This window comes from Camarhynchus parvulus, chromosome 1A (genome assembly GCF_901933205.1).
Source record: "Camarhynchus parvulus chromosome 1A, STF_HiC, whole genome shotgun sequence".
Classification (NCBI taxonomy): domain Eukaryota; kingdom Metazoa; phylum Chordata; class Aves; order Passeriformes; family Thraupidae; genus Camarhynchus; species Camarhynchus parvulus.
Genome location: NC_044586.1, coordinates 40864401 through 40887717, shown reverse-complemented (window position 1 = coordinate 40887717; position 23317 = coordinate 40864401). Strand labels below are relative to the sequence as shown.

Sequence of the window (23317 nt, the reverse complement as noted above, 5' to 3'; positions counted from 1 at the left end):
CCTTTTCCATGAAGATCCACTTCTATGGGCAGACACAAGCAATTACGACAAGCAGTCTGTAAATTAAACATACTTTGCCAGACTGTGAGCCTAGATGCTTTCCATTGCATTTCCTTGGTCTATCAATAATTTGTCCTGTGGCCTTGAGAATTTCTTAGCCTAGCTGTGCCTTGTGATCCTTAGATCAAGATCAACTAAATAATTGTCATGAATTATTAACCTATGTGGGACTGGAAAGGAGTTCTGAAGCATAATGGCCTTTCCCTCCAGCCAGAATGCCTAATGGCATCTCTTCTGCTGGATGGGAATGGTTCAGATATTCAAAGCCCATAGCATTTGTATGGCCATACCTACATCAAAATGTAAATAGGAAGATTTCGAGGAACACTCTATTTTCTTTAAAACAATTTCGAAGTTTTGTTAGCTCCTAGTAGGCAGTCTTTTTTTCTTTTGTATGGCTGGTATGTATTTTGAGACTATTTTCTTTACTAAGCTGTTCTATTCACAAGAGGTAGCAGCTCTCTTTTGAACTGTGAGAGTATTGTACCACTGGCCATAACTAAAGGAACCAGAACCATCATTCTTAATAAACCTTTATGCTTGAAAATTATCATTTTCCTTTATTTTTGGTCTATCCTCTATGGATGTCAGCAGCCTCTTCCCATGCTCTGCATTTCAGAAATGATGAACACATTTTAAATACTAAGCCTAGCATGGATTTTCAGGGCTGTGTGCAACTACAGAAAGTTTCAAAGAGCTCTAGGAGATGGAACTATACTAAAGAACTAACTAATCCCATAAGGCTCAGGCTGACAAACGCACAAAAAAACTTCACAGGAGCTGCTAGTCTGTGCTTCCAGGCTTGAGCTTTCTACCAACTTCAGTACACAGTTTCTCTTGGTGACTCATTTTGTCTGCACAAACCTCCAAAGGCTTTCTTCTACAACCACTCTTTCCTTTCTTACACATTGTGGTGTAAGGGGTCTCTTTAAACTTAGACCATTTTAGTCAAAGGGATGTTCCATGGGTTCTGGCCCTTTGATCTCACAGGAAATAAAGATTTTTCTCTTCTGACAACGCTATGAGGAAGCTTTGCAGATTATGAAGGAAGACATGTTCCTCAAGGCAGCCCAAGCTACTGTACAGGCAAGAAACACACCAAAGAAGGAGAATCTATTAGCTCAAAACCAGACCTGGTGGCTGGCCTTCCATGGTACTTCCATGAACCCCTTACAGTTCACGGAAAGTCCCTTATAGCACCAGAAAGAGAGTATTCCTGGTGTTCAAAGCTTCAAGTGCTCCTTCAAGCCTGGAAACAGCCTTAATCTTCCCAATTATGATCAGATGGAGGTTCCTCCAGGCTGACAGAGGTAGGAGCTCCTGGGCAAGATACCCTGCTCCTACTGGCTGGGCTAAGCCCGTGCCCATGGAGAAGTGCTACCACTGCTCACTTAGTCTCTCCTAGCTCCATGTGAAAGCAGGAAGGAGAGGTGGAGCCATTTTTGTTGAGGTATGAAACAAGCACAGGCCATAATGATATTTATCTGTTGCTCATGTTACTGTTATTCCTGGCATAATACATTGAATTTCACAGGAAAATATGACAAGATTCTGGGAACAGATGCTTTTCTTTTTGAATGTGAACTGCTATTCAGTGTTCAGAGTCTTAATGGAAGTTTCCTTCAGAAAGAAAAAACAATGTTAAAGTTAGATACTTTTCTGACTTTTGCCCCTTTAATGTACAAAGACTAAAACCAAAGTTATCAAAAAACTATCTTATTCTCAATTTTAAAATCCTTGCAGTGGAATTGTCATGGAAAGATGTCTCTGGCTATTGACTTTTTTTGAGGTTACATTTCTAATACTTGCTGTGCCTATTTGCTTTCTTTTCTGATGTTTTTGTGTCAGCCTGTGATGGTTTTGCAGTTTCTTTTCACATTTACCTCCATCAAACAGTGTCCACACCTCTGCGTTTTTATGTAGCCCAAAAACCCATTTTTTATCTGGGACCTTTATAATGGTATATATTGTTATGATCTTGGCAATGACTCTTTTTTTCAGCTGTCTGATTCCATGAAGGAACTTTACTGTTTCCTATATTTTATTATAAATTAAATGCAGCTGTTACAAGCAACACCTGCAAGGAGATTTTGTCCAAGCCTTAGTATAATGCACCCTCACCCTTACTGAAACCACCATTCAGAATGAAATTCTGACTTTGAGATTTGACATTTACAAGGGTTTGAGGAGCTCAGAAAAAAGCATTATCTGGGTATATCAAAGGTGAAAAATTGGACTATGGAGTCAGACATGTTGTTCTTCTACAAAAAGAGCTATAAAACCAGGTCAAAACACTGTATCATGTGCAAGGCAGGCATTGCAGCTGGTCTGTGAATTGCAGACATAGAGCTGGGTTCAGCATCTCGGTTTGTTCCCCTCTTGATCACAGAGACTCTTGTCTTAAACTGGGCTTCTTCCTCCATGAACCAGCCAATCAGCACATCAGTCTCAGCCCACAGCCAGGCGTTCCTGGCTGTAATTTTAAACAACAGTGGTCTCTGATGTCCTTTGCATCTCATCTGCCTGCTTGGATGTCTCTTGGACGTCACAGAGCATCACTGCGCCTTGGCCCTGGAAGGCTACACCAGGAGGAATGTCCCCAGAAATATCTGGGGAAAAATATCTTTAGGACTGTCTGTGGGACCAGGAGAGTTGTGTCTCTAAGGGCAGAAACATCAGGAACATGAAGGATGATTTCTCAAGTCCGACATAAAGACTCATGCATGGAAAGGATGAAAAAGGACCAGATTTCCCTCCTGACAACATGGAGGTGAGCTCCACCAAGGACTATCCCCCTCCTCTGCCCCTACTAACAGAGAGATGGCTGGAAATGGGAAAGTTTAAAATGGAATGGGAAAGTTTAAAACTCCCATCTCCATCCTGAAATACTGGAGCTCTCTTCACAGCTCTCCAAACTAGAGTAATGGGGTCCTTTCTTTATGACTTGTACAGCCTCCTATGCCATACACCAAGCCCAGAAAGTGAGATGGACTGGAGATTGGAGGGCAGGGGTGGGTGGTGATGTCAGCAGGAGCTCCTTGCTGCAAATGCAAAGGGTAGGTCACTGCCAAGGCAGGGCACTGCTGGTCCATGTGCTGAGCTAAAATGCCATGTTCTCCTTGTCCTCCTTCTCTCATGTATGACCTTGTCTTACAAAGGTCTTCCCAACAATCAAAACATAAACATGCATTGGGAAACCTGAGAGACATTAATAGTGTTCTGTCCCCAGGTAGTTGCAGCATGTGTGTGCTGCTCTTAAGAGCTGCCAGTCACATTTCGAAGGAGAAAAATCACTCTGCAGAGGCAACCAAATCCAGCATGGAACAAGACATTTATATTCAGAGTCTGAGAGTAAAATCATATACAATATATTCAGTGGCAGAGATGCATCACTGACAGAAATGATCAGAGAAATTATTTTATAGAAGTTTCATTCTCTATTGTAAATAATGTAAATACTGCAAAATAGTATGATTTGTTTGCATGTGTACATGCACAAAGGCTGCTATTGGAAAAACTTCTACATTTTGACACTAACTGCTACATTAAAAAGTGCTATTTTCACCATAGGACCCTTGCTTGGAACCTTGTCGGAGAAGAAACTATTCTGTATTTTGCTTTAACCACACTATCCTGCGTCTACTGATAGGATATCTACTGTCTATGTGAAGGGCTGTGTTCAACTTACCTTCCTGGGGCTCTGCTCTGATTTCACTTCTCTGGAGTGAATCAGTCACAAGCATGCACTCTTAAGGCTTCCCGAGGCAGGGCTCCAATATTATTTAATTTTTAGCTACCTAAGGCTCCATTCCTGAGAACACTGAGTATTATGTAGACCTTTTTGTCCACATAATAATTATGTGTAATTATGTTATTGTTGTTGCTGCTGTTGCTGTTATTTTTCCATAAGACTGATGGGGAAAAATGAACATGATGCTGTTTTATGGAGTGTAAACTAAAGTACATACACTGTGTAAACCCATTAAGAAAGTGCAGACAGCCAACATTTGGCATTTCCTAAATTTTTCTCAATTAAAATCACAGCCATTTCATGTTGTTTAATTATTTTAATGTCATTTTAGAAAGAGTGACAAATAGAGTAGTTTGACATGCCACATTCCTATGGCCAAGCCAAGTTGCTTCTGCTTAAATAGCTGCAGCAGAAAATAATGGATTATTGAAAACAGTTTTAACAGAACTAACATAATTAATTTAGTCATATCTAGCTAAGGGAGGGAGTTAAGGAGAAACTGATGTTTGCAGTTTAGGCATGCATAATTTAGAAGGAAAGCAATCTCCTAGCAAAAAGTAAATAAAGGCTAGTGAGCCAGGCCTAATATTAGACTTTGCTTAAATAGTTCATGTACAGGGCAATTGGAGTATATGGCCAACAACTGAAAACACTTAAGAGAACACAGCCTCTCGGTGGTCCTGAGGTGCAGTGAAGGTTCCAATTCACATTGCGCCATGCCCATAAAGAGATGAAATCTGTGCTGCAGTATTTACAAGATCTGTTTATAAACTGATCATAACTGATGGAATACAAAAACATGGTGGTGAAATTGCAAATAAATAGGTATTGAAGGTGCAGATACATGTTTCTGAAGTGAACTTTCAAGTTAATTTAAGCAGAGTTGATTTTCTTCTCACCTGTTAGCAGTTAAAGGCTGTAACTCTATCCATGGCTCTGCAGGACACCCACAAAATTGATCAATTTGGGAGAGGTGAACTCTTCACTTGAGCTGTGGTTACTGCAAACCATCAGCTGCTTTCAGGGGACTCAAAGTTGCTGCTGGCAATACAAACACAGTAAAAGCATCCCAGGTGTTCTGAGGGGATATCACGCAACAGGAACCAACTCATCATTGAACAGTAGCTCCCACAAATGTATTTCTGTAAGTTAATGTGTTTAAAGGGGTTAGCCAGGTTAGCCAGTGTGCCCCCCAAACAGCCTGAATTTACTGAACTTATTCACTTTAAATTCATTTTGAAAGGGCCACAGCAGTCATATAATTTAGTTTCTGTATAGTTCAGTATCATGTGGAAAATAATATACAGGGCCATTTTGAGTTGCAAGGGTGTCTTGGCTTACAGAGAGAGCAACTAATCAGGAATGCTACCATTTTGTGCAGTTCCTGGACTGGCTGGTTAGCATTTAGTCAGCTCATATCTTCAGCAAAATAAGATCAAAACTGTTCACATCCTTCTTTGCATTGGCAGTGATCTGTCACATCCCCATACTGAAACATCAGATATACCAGAAAACGTTCTTATGGTATTTGACTTTGGGTTCTCCTAATTTCCTGTTTATCTAATAATTTTCCTTCAGAATGAAAGGTTAGAAAAAGTTAGAATCGAGAAACAGGAGCTGTTAGTGACTTGGTGTCTCAGACACAAGTTTGAGAATGGTCCCATCTGTAAATGGGATTGAGAATGGTCCCATCTGTAAATGGGAAGGAAGATTTCTTACTTTGGAACTTTAACATCCCACAGCAGCAAGCGGAGTTGCTGTTCACAAAGTAATCACCATAGCTTCAAACTGCAGATTTGGAAAACTGTTGCAAAATGTTAAATATATTTTCTGGTACTTTGCAGAATCACATTAGGGATTTGGTTACTTCATGATAACCATCATTCTGGATCTTGTGGTTAGGCATGTTGTTTCTCTAAGGAACTTGATGGGTATAGCACCTTTCAGAAGGAAACTAACTTTTAGATGAAAGGGGAATTGTGACAATCTTTACCTGGAAAAGTTTAGGCCACAGATTAGCATTAAAATTTGCTGTTTTCTCTGATCTGAATCAATGCCTAATCTGAAGATGCTTCTGCTGCAACCTATGGTGGTCAAAAAAGAGAGAAGCCTTAACACAGCAGCCTGAGGAACATTTCTGTTTTTCCTTAGAGGAAGTCAACAAGTTCCTCCTCTACATTTTTAGCCTTTGATCCTACAGTACTTTAATACAACTAGCATGGGAGTCAGGAAAATCCTCATGCTATTTCTTGTATTTTTTTCCACAACCAGCCATGGGCCCTTTCTGAGTGTGGGGTAGTGGCACAGTCACACCTTTAGATTGACCAGCTATTGGTAGTTTTCACCTCAACCATCAGGTAAGTGCTTTTAAAGACTTTTTTTTCTCGTTCATGTAATTTTACGTGCTGGCATTTGGAGGAGAACAAGGTTCTGTTTTATTCCTGTTTATCTCACTCTTGAGTTTCTCAGAGTAATAAGTCAGAGCAAGTTGTTTGTAAGATGTCATTTCACATCTCGGTTGTGAGGACGTTAATGTAAAGCCACATTTTGCACTTGTTTATCCTCTGCAGTTCTGGTGGTTTCACTGGGGATTTGATGGAGGAAATAAGGTCGGGATGCAGCTCTTTGAGCCCAATTCCGCAGAATTTATTCTGGAAAAAAAGCTTGTGGGCTTCCTCCTCCTAATACCCCATGCAATGGAAGGAAACATATGCTCCTCCAAGTGACCATGGAAACTGGTGCCTTGGTTTCCAAGGTGATTTTCTGGCAAGTGGCCGAAGGAGGAAGCGTTAACAAAACAGGATCCTGGGCAGCAGAAAGCATCCACATTCCTGGCGATGCAGCAGCCTGCACTGAGGAGGACAAAGCCACAGAGACAAACAGAAAACTCCTCATTTTAAAATCGCCAAAGGTGTCAAACACCTGGCAAAGGATGGGTAACTTGGTCTGTGTTCCCAGCTTCCTCACACATCTGTTTCCTTTTCTGCTTCTACCTGCAGAATGAGATCAGTCTTACCCAACTAACACCTTAAGGCTCAAATAATCTCACTTTCAATAGAAAACAAGAAAAGCAAATAACACAAGGAGAGAAAAAAGAAGCTGCTTAAAACTGACTCATACCTTGAGGTAAGGAAATTCTCACACTCTGTGTATATCTATATATATATCTATCTATCTATATGTATGTATATATGTGTGTGTATATGTATATATAGATACATATTTAATGTTTCATAGTAAATAAGAGTGGTTTTCTTTCTTGGCATTTGCAAGACATGGAAGACATGTGAAGAAATATCCATTTCTCTTTAAAGTGCAATAAAGATACTTTGCAGAGCATGTGGGTAATCCTCCTGGAGTTCCAAACCAGCATACAGCAAAACCCCTTCTTCACATTCTTCAGGAGGACCAAAACTCTCCTTGTTTGCCTGTCAGTGTAATTCCTCCATGGAGTAAATTTGAAATACAGTGATGTGCAACATGACATAACAGAGAGGAGGAGGAGGAGGAAGGACTGGTGACAAGATCACTTCCTTTTGCAGCAGAGGGGAAGAGGAGTTGATACAGAAGACACATGTGCTCCTCCAAGTCCTGTGCGAACATTAAAGCCTGCCACAGAATGCTCTCACATCATCAGTTGTGGAGTCTACTGATTTATATCACATCCATGACCACAAGCCAGTACAGACATAACATTTAACACTGGAACAACCCAGAAACAGCTATGTTACTGAAGATTAGACGAAAATTAAGACCATTCCTAGCAGAAAAGCAACCCATCCTGATAGAAGAAGTCTGATTGGGAAATAAAGGAAAGCCATTTCAGTGTTAAGTGTGCAATTAAACTCATTCTTCAGCTATAAGTAAAGCCTTATGAAGTTTGATTGCCAGGTTTTCATTAATGTGAGAAGGTCCTGTTCTATCCCTGCAGGATACAGTTATTGACAAGTTATTTTAAGAATGTTTCATGGCCACAGAATAGAACCAAATTATCTTTAAAAGTGCCGGGAAGTATTTTGACATTAAGTCACTTACCTAACAGTGGGATTTATTTCAGAATTCCTCTTTCTTCTTCTTTCTTCAACTTTTAATGGAAAATCTGTTCTTGCAGGTGGTGGTGGAGATGTACAGCAGCAGTCACTGAAAGCACTTTGCTTACCACAAGTAGAGAGCTTTACTGAAAGCATGCAGAAGTAGCACTTGCTTATCCCACTGGAATTGCAGTTAAGATGAACACTGGCTGAAGTGCTGGATGCATCAGCCACCACAGTAAGGGGAGATGATGACAGTGAGGGCAGAGGATGTAACCTGCACAAGTAACTGCCAAGACAAGCCCTTCTGATCTTATCACTGATAAACTCCCAATGCATATTTGTCACCAGATAAGTTCAGGTTTTTCCTGAAAAATATCTATTCCACTGATAATGGAATGGTAAGTTTGTGACATGCATTGCTGAGTGGGTTCTACAGAATGGAGCTCTCTCAGTTGCTCAGGGAAGATTGTCTGAGTAAGCCAGCATGGAAATAGAAAGATTAAAAAAGTATTTTATTTAAAATAAAGTATCATAGCTTCTATGACCAAATTTCTGGGAACATTCTCTTTTTTTAATGTGTGTTTTTGCGGCAGCTGCAGAAAAAAAAATGTAGTATTACCACAATATTATGGTCACTCCAACTTTTCCAGTAAGTTTTATCTCCTTATGTTCAAAAATTCACAAATTTGATCTTTCCAGGACATGCAGCTCTTATTTCAAATTAGAAAAATTGTTGAAGACTTTATTGTGTATTTTTTGTAGTCTGAATTTTCAGCTGTGGTTGTGTCATTTCTGTGTTGGCTTAGATCAAACATTTTTCCCAAGTAACTGAGATAGTGACACTGTAAAAAACACTTAGCAACAAGTGGGCCAAATTATTTGTCCTTTACTTTCCCAACCAAAGTGTACCTGCACTTGGACACAGTAAAGATGCACAGCATTATTCAAATTACTTTAACCATTTCAGTGGGGATCAGGTCAGTTCAGTGGGGTTCAGGTCAGGGCTAAATGTAGCTATTTGCCTTTTTTCAGAGCACGAAGACAAAACCTGTTGGCTGCCCTACAGGTGTGGGCCATAACTCCTCCAGCAGTCAGACGTGCTGCCCAGATACCACAGCTAGTTTAGAGCAGCCCAGAACTCACAGAGGTCCTAGCCCTGGCTTTGAAAGGCCTGGCCATGTTAGTCACATAGCTCATCTGGACTAACCAACACAGGTGGGTGTTGCCTGGGACTTAGAGATATCCAGACAGACTTGGGACATTTTTTAGTTGTTTTTTTTTTTTTTTGCAAGTAGAATTAAAATATCATAAAACTAGAACAGCATACTGCCCAGAAAATGACTGAATGTTATTGTTCATAATTCACCTTTTGAAATAACCTCATTATCTCCCTGAAGTTTAAATATTTTGAACTATATGAGTTCAGATATTTGTGTTAGAAAAATAACAGTACTTGAACTCTTAGCCTATTATTCTAATATACACATTGGCCATGTACATACCTTTCTTAAGAATTAAAAGCTTGGTATTAAACAGGTTAGAAATATCAGACAAAAGATTTCCCAGATGATTACCACATCTACTTAACATACTAAGGACGGCTAGAGAAAGAAGGCAAAAGGAACTCATAGGCAGGAGTCAGCAGAAGACTTGGCAGCCCTTACAAGACTTCTGCATCAAGTAATTACACACGCCACTGGCCTGAGATCCATCATTTATATCCTCTTTTATGCATTGTAGCTCATATTTCCTTGGTAATTGTTATTACCAATTCACTTCAATAGAGGGCAAAAGAGACTGAAGTTGTCATCTCAGACTAGAAGCTGCATGCAAGAGTGAGAATTAGGAAATCTGTGAGGATTACATGCAATTGGAAACATAACCGAGGTAAAAGAAAAATACTAGAGCTGTACAGAAATTGGGTAATTTAATTTCCCCTAATGATTCACTGCTCTCCCTATCTGTGAATCAGACTGAAATAAACATAAGAGCTTGATGAAACAAAATTATCTCAAAACTCTTCACAGTCATTTCTCTCTAGGCTTGAACAGATTGCAAGCACCAACTTAACAATACAGGAAAAATATATGGTGCAGTGAACTGGAAGAAGTTTCTTCTACATTTTCTTTTACTGACTGTTAATGCAGCAAATTTGTGAATAATTTGGTGCACTTAAGGGGATTTCTTGTGGGGAAATACCATTTTATTAAATGTATATTATATTTATATATATATAATTTATTATTTCTTTAGTTCGTTTTTATCTTCTCTCTGATTTTGTTCTTCCATCATAGCAAGGGCTTTGCATTTCAAATGATCTCTTTTCTGTTACTGAGTTTCAAAGTTTCAGTAATGGTGCTAAAGTCCCCTGCTTTCAGACACAAAGGCACAATATCCCAGCAGTTATTAAAAAGTCTAATGTTTTATGAAATGTGAAATAATAGACTTTGTTTGGTCCCTAGGATAATTATTTCTTTCATTCCAACTGAGAATGCAGAATAGAAAGACAGCTGTGTTCTCTGCTCTGCCCTGAATCCCACAGTGATGAACCACTCCAACTCCTGTATCCTTAAAGAAATCCTCACACAGTGATACTTGTCTCCTGCTGTTTTTCCCAAATTTCACGTGCACTGATACAATATTCCAGCACGGCCCTAATATCTTTCAATAATTGTTAGCTTTCCCACAAAACTCCCTGCAAGGGTTTTTTTTGGAGCATACCTGACATACCTGTCCTCCAAATCTTCTGTTTGCTTTCTACATGCTCATGGACTTTATTCTGCTAGGCCTATGGTTTAGGCCATATTAATTTTGTCCCCCAGCAATTTGCTGATACCAAGAAAAACACTCATGTTCAAAATTACCTTGAAAAATGAGAAAGAACTGATCAAATGAGGGAATATTATAAAAACAAGGGTAAAAATGTCCACTTAGGAACAGAAAATCAACTACAGAAATACAAAATGGGAAACTGCCAGACAAATTGATCTAAGACTTATTGCACAATGCAATAGAAATATGAGTTGACAACTGTGGAAAGACAAAAATTAGAATTGTTTCTGTGGACATGTTTGACGGAAAATCATGTCCAAAATGGTACAGCAATAGTATTCACTGTGGGTGAATTCTTACTTGGAATACAGTATTTGTTGTTGAGCACAATGCCTTTAAAATAAAGGGTGAGGCAATGAAACAAAATGTACAGAGGTATTGACAGGTAGTAGAAATATTAAGAGGGCAGAAATGAAGGATGAGTGGATACAACTGCATAAGCATGATAAAAATGAACTATATTCAATTAAAAATAAACCATATTAATTTTAAAGGAAGGGCATAGTCCCCAACAGAAAGGAGGACTGTTTCCTGCATTTACCATTCCAGTCAAATGAGAACACAGATTGCCTGCCAGAAGAAGACTCTACCTCTAACAAAGGAAAGTAATATCACATCACATCAAATACACCACTCCTTTTGTTTCTAGCCCATCTATAACGCAGACTCTGGCCTTAAGGAACGCAGGCCAGACTTGCCTAAAATTTATGGAGGTGGAAATAAGTAGAAGTTCAATGCAAAAGAATCATGTCATAGTGATTTTTGGATCTTGGGTATGAAACATCTGTCCAAAAATTAGTTTATCATTGCTCAGGGGAGATGATGAGGACCTGATACCTGACATCCCTTCATGAAATCACAGAATTACAGAATTACAGAATGGCTGACCTCTGCAGGTCATCTTGTCCATGCCCCTTGCTAAAGGAAGACCACCTGTGCTGTGTCCAGGTGACTTTTGAGTATCTCCCAGGATGGAGCTCCATGGCCCCCTGGTCCTCTGTGTTGTACACAAGGGACCCTGCCCAGACCACCTGAACATTTGTTTGTTGGTTCTTGTAATTGTGTAGATGTGAGAGTGTAAAGGAATGCAATCATGGAGAAAAGGACTGTGAGTGGGTAAAGCCAATGTACTTAAAAGATTTGGTAAAATGATATCACCTTCCTCTACCATAGATTCTCACACTGCATTTTTTACACTACCTTGTAACAGAGAGAAACGCACAGACAGTTATATGTGCTGGAAGCATGCAAGACCTGGGTTTGTGTAATCTGGATGAGAAAAGCTTCAGAGGCATTAAGGTGATAGTTTTCCACATGTAATATGTCATTATCAAGAGAACAACAACCAGCTGCTCTCACAGATGCTGGGAGAAGGACAAGAAGAAAACGTCAAATGCTGCAAAATTCTTTTGGCTGTGTACCAGCAGGAGTGACACTGGGGGCCTCATGGACTCCCCACCAGAGAATGTGAAGCCTATGATGGCAAATATTTGTCACCAGTGTCTGGATATGTTCAAACCTGCCTTTCTGCTGGGGGCTGGACCAGAGCAGTGACTGACAGCAAGCTTCTGATGCTCAGTGCCAGATTCTTCGTCAAAGGCCCTGTGACTCAGAGCTCCTGGTGCCAGCCCAGATCCACGCCAGTAAAAGACTTGGTGCTTGTGCCAGAATTTTGTTACTACTGGGCTAAACAATCTCTCTTACTCTCTTCCTGACCTATATTGTTACAGTTGCTATGAAACCCTTACCCATGGAGGCAATTTTTCCGCTGGCTCCATGAACTGTCTCTGTTTCTCACTACCAGGAAGTTTTATTTCTTCAATAAAATTGAATACAGTCATGCTTGAGCTGGGGTGGGGATTAGTTAGCCTAACATTTTCATTTCAGATGACTTTTGAAAAACTTGGCTACAGTTAACCCACCTGCAATTCTTTGAGTGGATTTTTTGCTATTATCCATCTGACAAAGAGATGGCAGCAGGGTGGTGCTGTTGCATTTTTGTCTACATTTACTTTTTTTTTTTAAATCTGTTTTTCAGGAGTAACAAAACTGAGCTTCTGAAGATTAGGTGTTTCACCAAAACTACACATAAAAGTATTCTCATCTGGTACAAAGTCAAAAAACAAATAGCTATGCATTTCCCAACATACATGCTTTTCATGTGAATTTTGCACACAATATTCCCCTTGTTTTTTAAGATATCTGCAAAACTCAGCTCTGTAATCCATGAAATTGAACATTCAGCTGTTGAAGGCTGAAAGAAGCCTAAAAAAATCTTTATTTGTATTATTACAATCTATATTGTAAAATACTGGAAGAAATCTTTATGCTGGGAGCAGGAGGTAGATCCTCTATCTGTATTTTTAGTAGGATCAAGTTAAAAAAACCCTACATTTTGTTAAAGCCTGGTTTTGAAGTGCTCTTTCTTTTTTTAATTTTGCTATTATTGGATCATATTTTCATTCATTAAATGTGAAAATGGGAAGTATGTAACCAAGGTAACAATGATGTCCCTGGAGAGTATCCAAGTGCACAAATCTCACGTCACCATCCTAAACCAAGCTGTACCTTGACTGTAACCTGCCCTGTTCCCATCATTTGTGAAACAAGATCTCACCAGCCAGGACCACATTTTGGGGAGGACCTGCAAGAAAAGGGTGCAGCTGAATGTTACACAATATAGATATGTAAAGATGTTACTGCAACTGTGTGCCAGGCACATCAAAACCATGATGTGTCTGCAAATGAGTCATCTTGGAGTGAACACTCCTGGCTGGGAGCGACGTAACTCACTCCCTCCCCATAACCTCACAGAGTGTGAAACCTGACAAGCAGTCACAGCAGTGAGTAAGGCACGTTCTTAGATGGTCAGAGGCAGATTGGATGTGTCACAGGGCAGCACACTAGGTTTCTAACTTAGGACACAAAAGATCAAATCTTGCTATGCATCATTATCCCCCCATCATATTGCCCTCCTTCTCTGATTCAGTTCTGTGAGTCTTTCCTAATCTGACTGAGAAAAATGCACAGTGTCAGATGGTGCAGATAACCATAATACCAGTGAGGTGCTATCAAAGGAGCAAAAGCAGTAGCTTCTGTTCTGATGCTTTTGCAGACCACTTCTGTCTTTAAGCAGACTATGAGAGAAGGTCTTTACCAAGCAGAGCTGATTCAAAACTCTGCAATTAGATTTCTGAACTATTTTTTTGCTGAAAGTGCTTGCACCTAGACTTGCTGTAATACCAGGCCCTGCTGTGACTAACCACAGCTGCCTGACAACAGATAACCATATTAACAAGCAACAAGCTTATCTGACAAATGGCTTTTCATCCAGTTTTTTGTTTGTACTTTAAACATCCTGAGTCCTGTGAGTCATTTTGGTATCAACAACAGACTGGAGAGTGAAAATAGATTGCTTATAGGGTTTTTACTGCTTTCTGCAGGAAAAAAAGCCTCAAATGGTATCTTGTGCTTCTTATCTTCTCCTTTCCCCAAATGTTGCTCCTCCATTTCTTCAATCCATTTTTACAGTCTTATTTCCATTTCTTCCCACTATACCACCTCAGTCCAGCTACTGTCTGGGCACTCCTCCAGATGTCTTGCAGTTTTAGGAACCCTTTACTTGCTCCTGGAACCAAGACATGTGAGTAGATGAGTATATTGATGAGCACTTAAATCCCTTTTTATAAGTACTTCTGCCCCCACAGTATTCCTGCTTAGTGACGATTCTGCATTCTCTGTGCTGCAAAATTCTCCTAGGTTGTGTCTGGAGGCTAAGATGGAGATGAGAACAACCTCTTCCCTCTGAAACAATCAACAACGAGTTGAATACGTTACTAGAGCTCTAGAGATGGTCTTTTTATTCAGTCCTTGATCATTCCCCCTTCAATTTCCATTACCTTTTCCAAATAACTCTACTTGTTGCTTTGGAGCTTTTTCCACCCGTAGGCTTCACATTTCCAGCAGTATTTAGCAGCGGTGAGTCCTTCAGTGCTTGGGTGCATAGTTTGACACATTTTTAAAAGACCCAGGGCTTCAGAGGGACGTGACGCTCCCGTTGGAGCGGAGCAGGGCCGTGCCCGGCGGGGCGGGGGCGGCTGCTCCTGCCGGGAAGGTGCCGGTGGCCGCCCCGCCGCCCGCCCCCCGCCGCCGCTCCGCCCCCGGCGCTGCCCGGGCTCGGGGCGGGCTCGCTCCCGGCGGCACGGGAGCCGGCACGGGGCGCCGCAACTTCGGCAAGATGAACGTGGAGAACCAGGATGTGCTGCTGGATCTGGAGGGGGAGGAGGAGGAGGAGGAAGACGATGATAATGATGATGGGGAGATCGGTGAGTCGGGGCTGGGGCGGGGAGGGTCCCCCTGGACAGCGGGCTCATCCCGGTCGCTGTGGCTCGGCGGGGTTCCAGCCTCGGGCATCCCTGGCGGGGCCGGGGCCGGTGCCGGTGCCGCGGGGAGCGCACCTGGCGGCGCCGCGCCCGGGCCGGGGCCGGGAGCCACCGGCAGACAACGAGCCCGCACCGCCTCTCGCCTCCTTCCGCTAAAACTACTGAGCATTTTTCCGCGGAAAATACGGGATGGATGTCTTTGTCGCTGCTGGCGGGTGTGCGCCAGGTGCGGTTGCCTTCTGGAGCGCCGTGGCGATGGTCCCGCTTCCGTAGCATCGGCACGGCGAGAAGCACCGAAAACTTTGCCTCTTCCTTTCCCTGTGAGCTGAGGGAAACGCGTGAGAGGAGGCAGAAGCAGCACTTTGCAGGGAGCGCGATGCCGGAGACCTTCGGTGCGGCAGTGATCTCCCAGCACGGGCACAGCCCGTGTCCCGGTGCCTCGGTCCTTAGGAAAACACAAACGTGCCATCGCTCCGGCCGCCCGGCGCTTGCAGCATCCCTTTGCTCCCCGCGCTGCCCGACTGGCGTGCCTTGGCTTGACACCGAGCTAAGGAAAAGGGTACTTGCAGAATGGCTTGGGATGGAGAGAGCTTGAAGATCATCCGGTTCCAGCACAGCTGCCATAGGCAGGGACACCTTCCAGCAGACCGGGTGGCTCATGGTTCCATCCTAGCTGCCCTCAAACACAATGCGGGGAAGAGGCATCCACAGCTTCTCTGAGCAGCCTCTTCCAGTGCCTCACCATCCTCACAGTAAAGAACTTTTTCCTAATATCTAATCTAAACATATCCTCCTTCAGTGACACCACTCCCCCCCCCCCCCACAGAACAATACACCCAGCAAAACAAAGTAAAATGTCAGGGGAAAATTGGCAAAGCAAAGAAAGATAGTGATTTTGCTGGAGGGGAAAAAAAGGCATATTGTGTCTGCCAGAAAAGCAGACATTAAAATGGACAGAGAGTTTTAAATTCAAAGTGTATGTTGGTCTTGTTCCAATACCAGTAGCCCAGGACAATGACATTGTATTTACCGTGGGAATGAATTCTATTAAAAAATTTCCAGAAAACAGCCCAAAAGGGGTTGTTTCTCAGCTGGTTCACACTGAAGGGGTCTGTTCATTTCACTGAAGAGACACAGATTTACTTCAGTTCAGAAGCTGTTTTTCAGCTGCAATTGCCAAGATATTCTAAAGCCTTTTATTTCTAGTTCAGTTGTTAAAATAAATCTAACAAATAAAGAATGCAGGCAAAAGTCAGTTAGACAAGCAAGTAGAAGCTGGATCTGTTTATATAAATTTTAACAAATAAAAAGGGTTTCTGCTCATTATTTTTCAAAAGGCTGTGAATGTTTTTGCTGAAAAGCACATATTTTTGATGATTTTTAAATATTTGGTCTGAATTTCTGCATTTGTAAAAAATTTTAGTGACATTAACTCTCTCTTTTTCATTGCCTCCAAATATTAATCCTTAATAATGGTAAATACAGGCTGCCACATTTGTTCAGTTAGCTCACTCCAGAAGTTCATAAAGTTTGAGCCTCACCCAATGTCTGTGGAAATCAGGGAATGTCTTTCCTCCAACATTATTAGCCTTTGTTTCAGATGGGAGTATCCCTTGACTTACAGTAATAGTCCAAAGACAAATCCAGTTTTCCATATGAAGTGCAGCAAAGGTATTGTTTGACTCCACTCCCTGAATTTAAAGGATGGATCAGCACTGCAGTGTATTAATCAACAGCTGTCTTTTCCATTCTTCACCCCAGAGAACAACTGAATTTTTTCCTACTCATAACTCTTTATCCAACTTGGGGATTGTTCAGCTCTCAGAGCCAGCAAATCATGAACTTCATATACTGTACACAGCAGTTGGGAACTACTCATGCTATGTGGCAAAACTGCCTAAAAATTGTGCAGTGATGATTTCATGAGTTGTTATGTTATGCAGAGCCTGTTACACTGCACCTGGATTTGTCACATTTGCTACTCTGCCTTGCAAAATGCATGTGTAACTGTCTTAAGGTTTTTATATTAGGTATAATTACAGGAGAATGATTTTATAAGTCTGACAAATATATTAATCATCCATTTACCTCCAGTTTTATTTTGCCACTTGCATCTGCAGTTTTCCCAAGGACACCATCCCTGGTTCAGGAAGTAAGCAGGATTTCTGAACACTTTCCAGTTCTATTCAAGGTTAATCCAAAGTGTTTATATCTCATCAGAAAAGCATTATTATGGAATGTCAGAGTTTGCACTCATGGCACATAAAGGGAGCGATCTGTCTCATTTTGGCATACAGTTGGTTTTGGTTATCCATGCTGATGACTAGCAAGCCACTCATGTCAGAAACAGTGTTGGGCAGACATCCAGAGAAAGAGCTATACACAAGTCCCAGTCCAGAGGGAGGTACCAGAGCTTCTCTGCCTGTTGCACAGAGTTTTGACACTAATTGTTTGGATCAGAGTTGTGCTTAGGGAAGTCTTGTCCTAAGGTTAGACTTTTTGGCAAGTTGAAACTTTTTCTTTCCAATGCTTAAACAAGATGGACAACCTTTTCATTTGGACGCAGGCTTTTCAAGAGGATTTTTACATCAGTGGCATTTTTTTCCCCCATAATTTATTTTTTCCCTACTGCAAACTTCACACCATATCCAAATTGGTTTGCTTGTGTTTGAGGATTTACAGAATATTTGAGTATGGTTTCCAGAAAAATTAACTTGTGCAGACAATATCCAGAGGCATCCATCCTGACTACCCATCTGACAAGAAATACTTTTGGCTTCATAAGGATATGTTAGCAACTTGCTTATGCTTTGTGGTCTTGGTTTTACTCAAATATATATCCTATTTGCTTCTTGAGCCTTGAGTCTACATCTTGTCATCTTTTGACACTGCTGCAATAATGACCAGACTGTGCTTTATAGATGGCCAAGGAAAGGATGTTCATATGTCAGCCTTTTTCTTCTCATACAATGTGCTGATAAGAAGTCAGGGAGAATTCCAGCTCTTCTTTCTAAGAAGGCTTTCATGCTGTTGTTCAGGACGCATTTTAAGCAACTACAATAAAAGTGTACAAAAGTGCTGGTTTATTCAAGCAACATAATAATTGTGTAGTCACAGCCTAAGACAACCAGTTTTGTTCAGCCCACTGTACAACTGGAGCCCTGCCCTGAGGGGTGATGTAATCCAGATGGTGTAGAGTAGGCATAGCTATCCTTCACCTCCTTACTTTTGCTCACTGTTATGTTCTCTGCTTGTTTCCTCATGGCATATACTGCATTTAGTCATGTTGCCTGCCCAGAGCTTTTATTTTTTCCATTTCAATAGCTCCAATAACATGATGTTCCTTGTATGATCCTACAAATATTATTGATATCATATACTGTACTCCAATATGAACATTTACCATACCCACAGTGTCCTCCAAATTACTCAATTTTGCCTTCATGACTCCGTGAAATAGGCAATTCTCTACAGAAGTCTTCTAAAGGCAATGGAAAGACTGAAAAATTAAATTCTTTTTCTCAGAAGTATGTCTTTGTCCTGCAATTTATTAAGTATAATCCCCGCCTTTGGAAAAATTCAAAGGGGCCAGATCTAATAATTTTTTAACATGCAAGACGTTGTAAGCAGATTCTTTTTAAAAAGTGGTTCTGTTTCTGAATGGACACTTTCTTCCTTTTCAGTCTACCTACAGTAGTAGTGAGTAAAACTGCCCCAGTGGTGTCTTTTCACACCCAGTTTTCTTCTCTTTTGCTTCTCATACTTGCGATCAACTTAAAAATGATTGGGGAAAATTGCAGTTCTCCATTGTCCTGAAGATGGCAATAAACTATCTGATGAGCTGAGAATCAAGAATTTCTGCTCCTTGCACTCTGTTTGGGACCCTGCTCTTGTGTGTGGACATCTTGTGCGTGTATGTTCCTGCAGAAACAAGCAGGAATGTAGACACATGGTCTCACTTATTCTATTAAATTAATATTGGAGTTACTATTGGGGCAGTGAGAAACTCTTCTTGGTGAGCTGGGACTTGCAAAGGTTCAGGAAACTCTGGTGTGTTACACTGGTCAACATCTAAACTACTTTTCATGACTTCATGTCCTTTCTCTTACATCTGTTACACCAATGGTTTACCCACATGTTTTTTGTCTCTTCATACTTCGGCATTTTTCTCTCCTGAAATTCTACCACTTCACCTGTGCAGAACCCAGGCCACAGATGAGCATTCAATCCAAGCCACACAATGACATCAACCTTGTCACCAAGTGTAGTTCCGTTTGAAAGTACACCGCTGGTACCACTCACTTTTTAAGGCTGATTTAATTATTTTTCTGCAAAACTCCTAAAAACCAAATGCTAAGAATATAAATATTTAATTGCAATATAATTACCAGTTTGCAGCTATTTATAATTCATAAATTCTGGAGGAGATCAGAGAATCAGGCAGGAATTTAGGAAATTTATACAACCTTCACGCATATACCCAATTTAACTCTATTTTTAAAGGTTTTTTACCATACCTAAATTCACAGTTGTCCATGAAAAACTTCCTGCACTGTGAAAATATTCTTTGTTCCTGTATTTTCAATTTAGCTGTACTGAACATATGAGTGCATTTTACAGGTAAGTCTACAAACTGTAGGAGGACTTATTTGCCAGTGTATTAGTTTGTGCAATTTGCACAACTCCAATAGTAATAGTTTTGTTTCTTTTCCTAATTATTAAGTAATAAATTTTATGGTGGATATTTATCACAAGTCATTCCCTGAATTTTTTCCTCTATTTACACAAGCCACAATTTCCTTTAAGAGGAGGAATACTCTACACTGTTGTGATCAACAACTTAAGATTTTTTAAAAATACTTTTCAAGCATTACCATTTGTTAAAAAGAAAACTCGTTAAATTCAATACGTAGGGAAAAGCCAGAGTTTTGTTATGTGGTACAGAACTCCAGCAGTTCTATAATGTTACAGTTACTAAAAGTAATGCAATCAAAAGCTCACAAAAAACTGTCCCAATATCAGTGGATTTGTGCTTTATGCAGAATATGAAAATGCAGATAGAGAACTTGAATTTGGAGAGACCAGAGACTTGGAAAGGAAGATTTGCACATGCCATAACAGATGTTGTCTTTCCACACAAAAGGACCTTTCAAGAGTAATTAGAGAAGAATTACTAATAAGATCTGTTACTATATGCCTGGAACATTCTTAGACTCACAGAATGGGTAAGATTGGAAAGGACCACAGTGGATCACTGATCCAACCTCCCTGCTCAAGCAGGGTCATCCTAGAACACATTGGACAGGATTGTGTCCAGATTGTTCTTGAATATCTCCAGTGAGGGAGACTCCACAATCTCTCTGAACAATCTGTTCCAGAGCTTGGTCACCTGTGCAGTAAAGTTCTTCCTCATATTCAGGCGGAACTCCCGGTGCATCAGTTTCTACCTGTTGCCTCTTGTCCTATTGCTTGGCACCACCAAGAAGAGCCTGGAAACATCCTCTGGACACCCTTCCTTCAGATCCTGATAGACATTGACAAAGTTCCCTCTCAGTCATTTCTTCTTGAGGCTGAACAGGCACAGCTCCCTCAGCCTTTCCTCATAAGAGAGATGTTCCATTCCCCTGATCATCTTTGTCACCCTCTATGGGACCCACTTCAGGAGCTCCATGTCTCTCTTGCACTGAGGAGCCCAGAACCGGGCACAGCACTCCAGATGTGCCTCAGCAGGGCTGAGCGGAGGGGCAGGATCACCTCCCTGGACCTGCTGGCAGTGCTCTTCCCAATGCAGCCCAGGATTCCATTGGCCTTCTGGCCACAAGGGCACTGCTGGCTCATTGACAGCTTGTCATCCACCAGGATCCCCAGGTCCTTCTCCACAGAGCTGCTTCCCAGCAGGTGGGCCCCAAGGCTGTCCTGGTGCAGAGGGTTGTTTTTCCCCAGGTGCAGGATCCTGCATTTGCCTTTGCTGTATTTCAGACTGTTCATCTCTGCCCATCTCTTCAACCTGTTAAGGTCCTTCTGCAGGGCTGCACAGACCTCTGGGATGTGAGCCACTCTTCCCACTTTTCTGTTGTCCATAAAGTTGTTATAATGTTTGCCATTCAATAAAGTTATCATTGAAATCACCTCATCATACTATTTCCTCATACCTGCCCATTCCTTGGAAATGATGGGTGGCATGCACTTAAGATATAGTTTGCCATTAGAAATGTGGCAAACCTCAAGGGGAATCTGATACTAAAATGGGTGTTTTCTGCTGTGATTACAAAAAGAAAAAAGAAAAAGAACCAAACACAAGGGTGCTTTTGTTTTTCATGGCATAAATTAAATAGTCTTGTACCCCTTAAAAAAGTCAAATAAAGTACCATTAGCCTAAGTTTGGGATTAACTGGCATAGCCAGGAACAGGAGTTACTGACTGCTGTGCTTTTTACTTAATGCGCAAATAATAAAACAAAATATTGTTTGCTTGACATGAGAAAACCTTTAGAAAAGGTGCTTCAGGCCTTAAGCATATGGAACTGCTGCAGTTGAGTGTTTAACAAGATCGTTTATCTAACAGAGGGTGAATGTCAAGGAGGACAGCTCTGAAGAAGGTGCCATGGGTTGGTTTGTGTGCTGTTCTCATATTGAGGAAACAAAGGTGAAGGGAGAAATGTTATGCAAGTGCTGACCTCTGTGTCCTGATGACCAGAAAAAATCAGATTATTTTTAGTGGACTGTCACTCATGCTACAGTGCATGTCTTTGGCATGGTCCTTTCTAACATTCTGAAATATTGCTGTACAGAATGCATATTATTAAACTGATACTTGGTATATATATTTTAATATGAAATTTTAAAAAATATTCACTAGGGGCCAAATATTCAATGGGCCTAATATCACTTGCAGTTTTTAGGGTTTTCTGTTTCAAACTCAGTGTGAGTGTAGGTGGAACACTCTCACCTCTGAAGAGAGTGAGGTCATCTGCTGCATTGGCTGTGAGAAGGGACTGCTCAGACATTGCTGCTGTCTGGTGTTCTGCTTCCAGTCTGATGGATCTGGAAGCTGAAGTCAAAACTGGAGGCTGTAATGCCACAAACATGTGAAGCAGCACAAAATGGTTTGGCTACAAAAGGTATTCCCACCCACAGCCAGCCCACAGCAGCAGCCTAAGTCTCCTTGGCATCCTGGCCCTGTATTTCACTGGGGAGTCTCAGTGCCACTGCGGTAGGAATGCAAAGCTGCAGAGAAGGACACTGCACACTTTATCTTCTTATTGCTGCTGTCTGTGGCAAATGAAAACTGGCAGTCATGTGCATTGCCACCAAACAATAGGTTGGTTTTGGTAGTCAGTCTAAGAATGCAAGTATCTAAGCATAGATCTATTGTCTTTTCCACCCCTCACAATTTACTCAGGCATCCCACATCTCTCTGAAGGCTTTGTGAGAGAAGACAGACAATCAATTCCCTTGATTGTATCCCAAGGGAATACACAGACATCTGAAATATATTTTTGCTTAATTTGATGGAATTACTCTCTTCTTACCTACCCCATTCTCAAGTATTTGATAACAGCAGTAGATGTATAGGCATGGTTCCCTGCAGGGACTTGAGAAGTGAGCTCCTGAGGCATCCTTAATGAGTGCCAGATTCAAATTGGGAAATTAATAAAATATATTAAACTGCAAACTGAACTTTAAGAAGTGCAGTTACAAGTCTGCTGGACCATAAACATTCTTTTCATTGTTTTGTGGCTCATGTGGTAGAAACAGCAGCTTAGTTTTAGAATGTTGTGTAAAGGCACTTCAATTTAGTTTTTACATTAAATACAATTAAAATAATTTCCAATTAAACCACTATTCATTAACATCATTTTGACACAACTGAAAATTAAAGTTTTGTAAGAACTGCCACCAGCAGCAGATTTTTCTTTGCTTTCACTGTTTCCCTTCCTTTCTTTTTTTTTTTTTGTAGATGGAATTCATCTGGCCCCATTAATCTGGTTAGTCAGGTTCTCCAGCATTTTTTAGATATGATTTATTATGGGACATTAAATATTTGCATAGGAGGCTGCTTACATTACCGTCATCAGAATGAGCTGAGCAGCAGTGTTCTGCTGTAGGAAACAGCTACTACCTCTTCTGTGTTCAGTGCTGTTTGAGACCAGCTGGTGCAGCAGGCTAAATGCCTAACTTGAGTTCCCATGATGTGTGTCTGTCCTGCAGGCTTCCAGCATGGGTGGAGGTAGATCACAGAACCACAGAATGGTTTGG

General features: G+C 41.1%; 1 protein-coding gene across 1 annotated transcript in view; it reads left to right on the top strand.

Moving 5' to 3' along the window:
* Positions 1-14864: 14864 nt before the first annotated feature.
* ANO6 (anoctamin 6) overlaps positions 14865-23317 on the top strand; it is a 70596-nt gene continuing 62143 nt past the window's right edge. The window contains exon 1 of the mRNA XM_030959840.1: positions 14865-15002. Coding sequence (XP_030815700.1) covers positions 14915-15002 — 88 coding nt within the window. The 5' untranslated portion in view covers positions 14865-14914. The remainder of the gene's footprint in view (positions 15003-23317) is intronic.